Below are 11,467 nucleotides of genomic sequence, written 5' to 3'. Positions count from 1 at the left end.
TTGCAAAATTTATTTTCCTTACATGATCTGGGTTTTTTTTTTTTTTTTTGGTTTGTGTGTTATGCCAAACAAAAAGAGTCAATGACTTTAAAAATCAGTTGGGGAAGATGTCCACATAGTCAGTCTCAGTTTGACCATGACGTTTGTGGAGCATGTACCTGAAGTGCGATGGGTGTCTCTGTCTTTCTGTCTCTCTCTCTGTCTTTGTCTCTCTCTCTGTTTTTTTTTCTCTGTCTCTGTCTCTCTGTCTCTCTCTTTCTCTGTGTGTGTCTTACCTGCAGTTCGAAATAACCATGTGTGGCATCAAAAAGCAACTTACAGTGTGCTGAGTTGGCGTTTCCATTAGGTTTTGGGCCGGTAGGAGCTGGGTTCGTATCGCAGTACTAACTTTAACACAAATTGAGTATATAGCTTACTCAAGGGCAGTGTATTGAAATAAATGTATGTGCGGGTGCAAATCACATTTATTTTGAACTGTTATATTTAATAATAATAATAATATAATATAATATAATATAATATAATAATAATAATAATAATAGTAATAATAATAATAATAATAATAATAATAATAATTATTATTATTATTATTATTTCAACTTATTTCCGTGCTTATATCCAATTAAGGTTCAAGCACGCTGTCCCGAGTACACATGTCAGCTATCTGGTCTGTCCTTCCTTGTTAGCATTTAGTGACATGGAATAGGGTGTAGTGGTCTTACACCTACCCATTTTGTCATTAAAACTCGCTCAGGGTGAAAGCCGGTACTGGGTTACGAACCCTGTACCTAACAGCCTTATGTCCGATGGTTTAACCACGACGCCACCGAGGCCGGTCCACACCAATAGCAGGAAGGGTTAACTTACAGGGAGACAACTTGACTTAGTTTACGTACTGCAAACACACAAGAGTTATCTCCATTATTATCTTGTAAAATTTGAAAGGGGGGACTTGGGTAACAAAGGCTGTGGTACGTGCTATTCTGTCTATGAGAAAGTACACCATAAAAAAATCCCTTGCTGCTAATGGACACATGCAGAGGGGTTTTCAGAATGGTACAAACTAGTCTGTACTTAAGTAAATGCCGTGGGAAAGGTACCAAATAACCATATGTTAGACACCACATAGACTTCGTTAATAATGTGCAACAGTTTCGAAACATAAATATTTTTTTTGAAGGGATAGACCGTAGTTTTTAAACACTAAGGCATGTTTTTCACCATTAGAGCCGTTTATGATCACTGAAATCAAACATTACTTATATTTTATTGTTTAGCTTATCCATTTCCGTACATCTGCATTTTTCATATTTTTAAAAACGCACGTGCGTCTGAGAGGTAGCGATTATGGAGTCGCGTTTTAGTCTATTTTAAAAGGTATTTCAACGTCACAGACTCTTGTTTCACTCTGCTGTATCCAAATATGTTACAGGTTTGTAAATTAACCAAACTTCGTATCCATTTTTACGGGTTGAAACTAGGTTCTAGATGAAAAATATGCCGTAGTGTTAAAAAACTAGGGTCTGTCCCTTTAATTACTAATCGGCCTCGGTTGCGTCGTGGTAGGCCATCGGTCTACAGGCTGGTAGGTACTGGGTTCGGATCCCAGTCGAGGCATGAGATTTTTAATCCAGATACCGACTCCAAACCCTGAGTGAGTGCTCCGCAAGGCTCAGTGGGTAGGTGTAAACCACTTGCACCGACCAGTGATCCATAACTGGTTCAACAAAGGCCATGGTTTGTGCTATCCTGCCTGTGGGAAGCGCAAATAAAAGATCCCTTGCTGCTAATCGGAAGAGTAGCCCATGTAGCGGCGACAGCGGGTTTCCTCTCAAAATCTGTGTGGTCCTTAACCATATGTCTGACGCCATATAACCGTAAGTAAAATGTGTTAAGTGCGTCGTTAAATAAAACATTTTTTTTTTTTTTTTTTTTTAATGTCTTTGTTATAAGCATCACTAATATATCGACAAATTCTGTAATTGTTCCATATTAACGTACAGGTTTTAAATAACTCTTCGCAGAGTAATAGATGCCTTAAAAAAGGAAGACGCAAAAAACAAACAAACAAAACAAAACAAACAAACAACATACCCCTCAGATAAATATGTTATAATGCAAACAAAGGCTATACGATGCTCTTTTACGTATTTCATTTACCACCAGCCCAAAATTACAATTATATATCTGATGGTAAAGCCAACACACACTGAATCTGGTTCTGGTGAGTATGGCATTGTCAAAATGTACCGTAATGTTCTATGCCATCTGCTGTCAGATCTGTAGTTTGCGGTGTTTTGTTGCTTTCGAATGAACGACTGAATGAATAGTTGATTAACGACACCCCCAGCACAACAATGGTCGCATTCGATTCACTGCGTTTCTTTTTCGACTGGCATCACACTCGCCATACCCGCCAGATACAGCATTGGTGTGTTCTGGGCCTAATGCTAATTTTATGGAATAATAAACGAACACAGTATTGCAACCCATTTTAATTTCAAATGTCATAACAAAGATAGCCAATGTTGATGAGCGTAGAAACAAATAAATAACAAATAACGTTACAGGCAGGACTGCATGGCAACTGATCCACTAACGACGAACTCGCACCGATTACGTTAATAACATAATCGAGGTTGCGTTCAACCAGACAGAGCGCAATAACGTTCGCTATTTTGGATTGTTTACTTCATTTGTCTTTTAGATACTTTTAGCGAAATTATTCGGAATAGTCTCTCATAACTCAGTATAGCGTGTACAATTTTATAATTTATATTTCTTTTATGTATATGCCAAATTTGATTCTGTTGTAATGAGGTGAGACTTTAATAAGCTATCCGTCTGTCTGATCCATGCGCTTCAAGTTAAACTGAATCACTACATCGGAAACTAGTGAAATAGTTCGCAAAACGTTAGCATCGCTCGCTCGCTGAACGCAGGATGTAAAACAAAAATTGATATAGCTAGCGTTAGCGAAATATGAACGATTTATGTCAACGTAGCCTTTATTCAACTGTATATCAACATGACGACTATGAGCCGATTGATTACATGTTTTGTCTGTACAATTAAAGGCATATATTTTCAGGAAATATTTTGTAAGGCTATGCAGTAGATCAACTGCCATACGACCCTGCTTTTATCCTATCAAACTGTTGAAAATGTACAAATAAATAGTCAAAAACAACAACAAACAATATCTGCAGAATTGTTGGACGGAACATGTATAGTCATTCAATTAAGACGGAATATGTATAATCAACAAAATAGATGCCATTAATTGCTGGAACTATACTTCACGACACAAAATACACACATAGTAGGCCTATAGCCATAACATTTCTTATATATTTTTATAATGAAAAAGTAGAAAATGTTTATTCAAATTTCAATGTAAATATTTTTAATGTTACATATTTTAAAGACTAAAAACCTCGATGTTTGTGTTTATTGGTCAGTTATGTTTTTTAATTTCTAGTTTTAATTTAATAGTTTTGTTACCATGGCAACCATACAATGATAATTTTTTTTTTTTTCAAATCAATTAATTGCGGTTTTAATGTTTATTAAAATTTCTATGTAAATATTTTGAATGTTAAATATTTTAGAGGCTCAAACTTTCGGTTTTATCTATACTTGTCTTTGTTTTTCACTATTTAGTTGCACTTGTTGCTACCATGGCAAACATATGGTGAAGAACGTTATCCATTGAAATACTTAATATGTCAAGTGGTTTTAACGAGTATTGACAAATGTTTACTTAATGTCTCAATTAAAAAAAAAGTATTAATCTGAATATTATACGTTTACTCGTATCAGTATTATTGTTTCTGGAGCATATACTTTTCCCAGTATATTATCAACATATATTACCCTCGAGTAGATAAATCCATGTGTTCATTTTCAAAATTTTGCATATAGGGAAACACACCTTTAAATAGTTTACACACGTATATTAAACAAGAGGTTGACATTTATAATAATAGTAAACATAGTTCATTTATAACGGTGAGCCTAGCATCAAAAAAACATGTAATTAAAAAATTAAAATAGGAAAACATGTACACACGAGTCCAGCATAATAATAAGAAAATGAAAACATGTACACACTCCTAACACAATCTACCATCACTACTCCATTCCATTTCGTAAACCAGTGGAACACACCAACAAACCAAACACAGAACGTGTAAGTAACAAAAGACTAGTTTTTGCAGTGCATGTTATTACACCGAATGACCATACCAAGAAGCCATTCAAATTGTTTGCGAACATTATCGTTGCTCACTGCTGTTGAACGCATGGCTGTATCACAGGTACCCGTAAACAGAAACCCCTAATACAAATACTATAGTTACATATATAACGTAAATATAATATATCTGATGTTATTGTTTGGGGATACCTGTGGCTGTATTAACGAATCTGTTCGGTCAGGTCTGTTCTAAAGATTTAACGTGCACCTTCAGAACAAGCTGTTGTAACGCACGCCTGTCATGGGCGCAGGTGTCGATTTGCGCCGGATCCTTGGTTCATGACATGAACGAGTCTGTTACGCTACATACGGAATAAATAACGACTTGATGTAACCAGTTTGTCAGTCACTGTAACCAATCTACTGGTTGAGCCAATCAGACACGTTATATTTTTTTCCCCGCCAAGTTCGAAAAATGTTGCATTAACTCCCAACTTGAAACTCGAAACTATTAGATACCTATCCCCTCGCAGTTTTTTAAACAGAACTCTCTGGCGATGTTAGAGGTTGGGTCCACGACAGGCGTGCTTGAACAGTTCTCTGATGGAAGCATGCAAAAAATTACCCATACCTACAGTTGCTGTCACATTCCGACGCCAATGCGTGAATTAAGTTCGCAGACACTTCTTTCAACCAGAGACTTGATCTACCGAGATTTATAACACATAAATGATAAACAATTACTGAATACCATCATTGCGGGTGTGTGGACTATAATCAAAACAATAAACTACAGACATTTCGTGATTACTAGAACTAAGTGGCGTAACTATGGTGATGGACGGACGGATGGACAGGCAAGTGTGACAGACGAAAGAACTCCACACAACACACTGCAAAAATAGGTGACAATGAAAAAATATCACAGACTGCTTTGAACTATCAACACACGGAGTTACACCATGGTTTCTCATCTGTGTTGCGCTCCTTATTTAATATCAACTCTGCAAACAATCAGTTAACAAAAAAGAGAAAAACAATCAAATACTCTACGTGTTAATACTGACAAAATCTGAAAATTGTTATATTTGACATTTGAAAATTCTGATGTCGAAAACTGGAAAAGCATGATGGCCAACATTTGAAAAACATGATGGCCAAATTGAAAAATTATGGTGGCCAACATCTGAAAACATGATCATCAACATTTGAAAAAAAAATGATGACCCAACCCAAAACTGAAAAATCACGATGGCCAAGACTTGAAAATCATTATGGCCAACATTAGAAAATTAAAAAAAAATGATGGCCAAATTGAAAAATCATGATATCCAAATTGGAAATTTATGATGACCAACATTTGAAAATCATGATAGCCAAATTGAAAAATTGTGATGTCCAAAATTTGAAACTTATGGTGGCCAACATTTGAAAAATCACGATGGCCAAGACTTGAAAATCATAATGACCAACACTTCGAAAATCTTAGTAATAAGAAATCCCTCTAACACAAACATGATGGCCAACATTTGAAAATCATGATAGCCAAATTGAAAAATTATGATAGACCAAAATTCAAAAATAATTATGGCTAACATTTGAAAGTAATGATAATCAACATTCGAAAATCATGATGACCTAAAATTGAAAAAATCAAGATGGCCAACATTTACAAATCATGATGACTAACTTTTGAAAAATCGTGTTTTAAACTTTAAGAAAAAAACCCACCTATCAATAATTTTATACAATTTAAAACAAATGAAAAATGTTGCAATTTTCAACTGTGATCAGAACACATTCTACCCAGTGTGTCACTGATACATATATTAAACAGGCCGTGCCACATCATGTAAGCAACACATAATTAAAATGTGCAATATGTGACAAACAACATGAATGTGTATGAGAGGTCTTACAACAGACTTTATAAACACTGATGTATAAAAATAAAATTTACTGAAATATTAATTATTTATACCATCTACCAAAAGTAGTATTTATATTTATATTAAATAATAAATAAATAAATAAATAAATAAATAATAATAATAATAATAAAAAAATAATTTTTAAATAATTCAAGAAAATGAAATGCAAGGTCAACGATAGGCCATATCAAGACGAAACGTACTGACGGTGGATTAGCAGGTAATAAAAACAAACAGCGATTGTAAAAATATAATACAATTATATAGTTTTAAATACATTATTGTTACCCCAAATGTTGGGCCTAGAGATGCTCCATTTCCAACCCCCACCCCGTTAAAATACCACGTGTGAGACCAAATTGCTCCCTTTGCGTGAACTCAATGAATAAATCTTCAAAGATGCCCAAGCATATATATATATATATATATATATATATATATATATATATATATATATATATATATATATATATACCGATAACCTATTTAGACAAATTGCTTAATACACCTATATTTTCCTGTTAAGAGTTGTGCAACGGATACCAGCATTTGCATGTTGAAGGGAATACAAGGCGTATTTACTCGTTGATTGTTGAAACATTAATTTTATCCACAATTTGTCTATTTCATAAGATCCCAGTGGCTTATAATTTGTTTTTATTATACTTAATATCAAATATAGGTATATCATCAGAAATACCATGCCTGGAACAACATTTCTTTTTTATAAGGAAAAAGTATGTCGATCATCAGACTGTGCCACCAAAACCCACCATAATAAGATATTTTGTAATCCTAAAATGGTTTATATACATATATATATATATATATATATATATATATATATATATATATATATATATATATATATATATATATATATAAAACAACCATTTAAAATGTGAGATATAATGTTTATAGTATATATATACATGTAGCTGCAGTAGAAGAAATTCGAATATAGACAACACAGAGACAACAAGTTTGTTTTGTTTAAATCAATGTCAATCAATGTTAAAACTAAAAGCAGATATCAATAGAAAAAAGGCACTGACATATCTATAAAGGCACAATTACATTAATTAACTGTGACAGAGTATAACAAGACGATTAAACATACAGTCACCTATTACACGGTCTGGCAATATCTACATTTAGTTAATGAATAAACATGTGTATTATATCTGTATCTTAACATGTATAGTTACAGTTATATTAATGGGCAGTAATTTAATTATCTTTCTTTGATTTAAAATAAATATAATTATGTTTATAATTTGTATACATATTTTTACTAGTGACTAATATCGGTCATAATTCGTTGATATTGCCTAATATTTCATTGAGTTAATAATAAAGTTCAGAATTTTACCATGCTTCTGTATAGCTGACTTGACCTCATTTGCATACCATAATAACCAATGCTCAACAGCTAACGAAGGTTATTTATAACTCCATGTCATGACGTCACTCTAGAAAGGTTTCTGTAACAGGTGACGTAATTATTTACACTTCACCGATCAATAACCAGCATCTAACAAGTTATTTATAACGCCATATTATAATTCATCACATGTCAGCTCTCAACGGAGCATTCTGCAATAGGTGACATATAAACACTAGAAATGATATGGACCAGTCCAATAAAGTTTTTGAAGAAGAAAAAAAACAAAAACACATTTTGATTTGTTAAGCGCTGTCTCTGTAGACTTGCCGACGAAAGGGTTAACTTTGAGTCTATCTCTGTATAGAGGGGTTGACCAGTGCCCACTGAAACAGGGCCGTATCGCCCGTGCCTTGACCTCCGCTCGAGATCATGTGACTGTCATCACAGGTGAAGGCTACAGCGGTGACATTGGTCGAGTACGCCTTCTTGTTGTGAAATTCCGGCTACAGAGAAAGAGAAAACAAAGACTCTTAGATATATCTGTTTGCCTGTTTGCAAGCAAGAAATAAAATAAATATACCACCAATCCCTCCAAAATAAGTTTTACAAATAATAATAATAATAACAATAATAATAATAATAATAAAAATAATAATAATAATAGTAAAATAATAGTAATAACAATAATAATAATAACAATAATAATAATAATAACAATAATAATAATAATAATAATGATAACTGTATTTAATGAGGGCGACAGGTTTAGCACAAGCTAATCTTCCACCGGGCCCTCAGCAATACATTAAAACATTGATAAAACGTTTTTTTTAAAATACATATATACATAGTACTATACTAAGCATATATGTATTTAAAAAAAAAAGTTTAATATATAATAAAAAGAAATTAATAATCTGTTTTAAATCATAAAAAAACCCTTATGAACCTGTCTTTATCATTATCGTGGACAGTGATAGCATTTTTACCTTTCTAATGCTAGTGTCAGACTATCAGCTGTCACGACGAAGTTGGCCAATTTGACTCTTGCCCTATAATGTTTCCAACTCACGAATCCCGACTTAAGACGGGTGCGCTCAGATTAACAACTAATCGGTCGTAGGAGTTGTATACGACGAGAATCGAGTTGTGAGAGCGCTCAGACTAACAACTAGGACAGTCGTAAAAGTCGTGAGATCGGCGAGTTGGACAACTCCGTCGTGACAGTTGGTAGTTTGACACTAGCATAACATGAGCAAAAGCCAAATTTATATAACACTGCATATCTACATTTATAATTTATTTTACACAAAAACTATATAATTAATGTCAGTTTTCTTTATTGTATTTAAAAGCATTGGCGGATCCGGGGAGGGGGGATCACAGGAATTCCGCCCGTTTATGCTTTCCCACCTACACACACATACACACGCAGACACGCACACAGACACGCACGCACACACCTTACAAAATATGTCTATTAACATTGTTAACGTCTTGTGAACAATTTAGGCCCATTTGACAGTCTATCGAATGAATTGTTCCATGCAAAATATATATTAAAATGTTCGTGGTTCTTTTGTTATTGAGTAATACTATACAGTGTACTTAAAGCGGAATGTATCTATAATCATCTTTTTGTTTATTTCTTTTTAAATATTACAATACGATTTTTAGACGTATAACATTTTGAAGTTCAGTATTAACATTTTATATATTTTTATTATTTTTATTATAGTAGTAGATGTTAATATATTACTGTTAGTAGCAGTTACATTCTTATAAGTAGCAGATTACTAGCAGCATTAATATGACATAATATAATGTGTGTGGGGGGTGGGGGGGGGGGGGGGGGGGGGGTGGGGGTGGGGGTGGGTGGGTGGCAATATATTTTATGTCCGTATTGTATAATTTTATGTATATGGTCATTTGACACTTTAATAAACAAAATCATCATCATCATTATCATCATCATCATCATCATCATATCTATAATATTTATAATACTACAGAAAACCTACCTTGTTAGCAGAACAGGGGAACTTGTACAGTCGTAGTCGTCCTTTGTTGTCTCCCGTGGCGATGAAGTCGCGGTAGTTGGAGCGTGTGGCGACGTTGATGACCTCCCCGCCTTTCAGACTCTGCCACGCTCCTATGTATTAAATAATTTGAATGTTTTAGAACCTCCTTAATCGATATCTATGTCTCATATCTTAATTTAGTATAGTGAAAAACTAACAAATTCATGGAGTGCTTTGATGTAAATCTTCAAACAGACATCTAGACTATATATTAAATAATTTGAATGTTTTAGAAACTCCTAAATCGATAGTTATTTCTCATAACTTATTTTAGTATAGTGAAAAACTAACAAATTCATGGAGTGCTTTGATGTAAATCTTCAAACAGACATCTAGACTATATATTAAATAATTTGAATGTTTTAGAAACTCCTAAATCGATAGTTATGTCTCATAACTTAATTTAGTATAGTGAAAAACTAACAAATTCATGGAGTGCTTTGATGTAAAGCTTCAAACAGACATCTAGACTATATATTAAATAATTTGAATGTTTCAGAAACTCTTTAATCGATAGTTATGTCTCATAACTTAATTTAGTATAGTGAAAAACTAACACATTCATGTAGTGCTTTTATGTAAAGTCTCAAACAGACATCTAGACTATATATTAAATAATTTGAATGTTTCAGAAACTCTTTAATCGATAGTTATGTCTCATAACTTAATTTAGTATAGTGAAAAACTAACAAATTCATGGAGTGCTTTTATGTAAAGTCTCAAACAGACATCTAGACTATATATTAAATAATTTGAATGTTTCAGAAACTCTTTAATCGATAGTTATGTCTCATAACTTAATTTAGTATAGTGAAAAACTAACACATTCATGTAGTGCTTTTATGTAAAGTCTCAAACAGACATCTAGACTATATATTAAATAATTTGAATGTTTCAGAAACTCTTTAATCGATAGTTATGTCTCATAACTTAATTTAGTATAGTGAAAAACTAACACATTCATGTAGTGCTTTTATGTAAAGTCTCAAACAGACATCTAGACTATATATTAAATAATTTGAATGTTTCAGAAACTCTTTAATCGATAGTTATGTCTCATAACTTAATTTAGTATAGTGAAAAACTAACACATTCATGTAGTGCTTTTATGTAAAGTCTCAAACAGACATCTAGACTATATATTAAATAATTTGAATGTTTCAGAAACTCTTTAATCGATAGTTATAGTCTATGTCTCATAACTTAATTTAGTATAGTGAAAAACTAACACATTCATGTAGTGCTTTTATGTAAAGTCTCAAACAGACATCTAGACTATATATTAAATAATTTGAATGTTTCAGAAACTCTTTAATCGATAGTTATGTCTCATAACTTAATTTAGTATAGTGAAAAACTAACAAATTCATGGAGTGCTTTGATGTAAAGCTTCAAACAGACATCTAGACTATATATTAAATAATTTGAATGTTTCAGAAACTCTTTAATCGATAGTTATGTCTCATAACTTAATTTAGTATAGTGAAAAACTAACACATTCATGTAGTGCTTTTATGTAAAGTCTCAAACAGACATCTAGACTATATATTAAATAATTTGAATGTTTCAGAAACTCTTTGAAAAACTAACAAATTCATGGAGTGTTTTGATCTAGAGTGGTAATAAACCACTGTATATTTCTGTAATCTGAGATGCAAGTTTGAAATGACATGGAGTGCCCGTTTCACGAACGTCTAAATATCGAAAGAAAGAAATGTTTTATTTAACGAAGCACTCAACACATTTTATTTACGGTTATATGGCGTCAGACATATGGTTAAGGACAACACAGATTTTGAGAGGAAACCCGCTGTCGCCACTACATGGGCTACTCTTCCGATTAGCAGCAAGGGATCTTTTATTTGCGCTT

The 11,467-nt window shown here is 32.9% G+C and overlaps 1 protein-coding gene across 3 annotated transcripts in view; it reads right to left on the bottom strand.

The window, feature by feature from the left end:
• Positions 1-2,480: 2,480 nt before the first annotated feature.
• LOC121389633 (echinoderm microtubule-associated protein-like 2) overlaps positions 2,481-11,467 on the bottom strand; it is a 75,048-nt gene continuing 66,061 nt past the window's right edge. For all 3 annotated transcript variants that reach the window (XM_041521271.1, XM_041521272.1, XM_041521273.1), the window contains 2 exons: positions 9,538-9,668; positions 2,481-8,019 (listed from right to left, as the gene is read on the bottom strand). In XM_041521271.1, coding sequence (XP_041377205.1) covers positions 7,867-8,019; positions 9,538-9,668 — 284 coding nt within the window. In that variant the 3' untranslated portion in view covers positions 2,481-7,866. The remainder of the gene's footprint in view (positions 8,020-9,537; positions 9,669-11,467) is intronic.

This window comes from Gigantopelta aegis, chromosome 15 (genome assembly GCF_016097555.1).
Source record: "Gigantopelta aegis isolate Gae_Host chromosome 15, Gae_host_genome, whole genome shotgun sequence".
Classification (NCBI taxonomy): Eukaryota; Metazoa; Mollusca; class Gastropoda; order Neomphalida; family Peltospiridae; genus Gigantopelta; species Gigantopelta aegis.
This window is presented reverse-complemented; position numbering and strand designations above follow the sequence as displayed.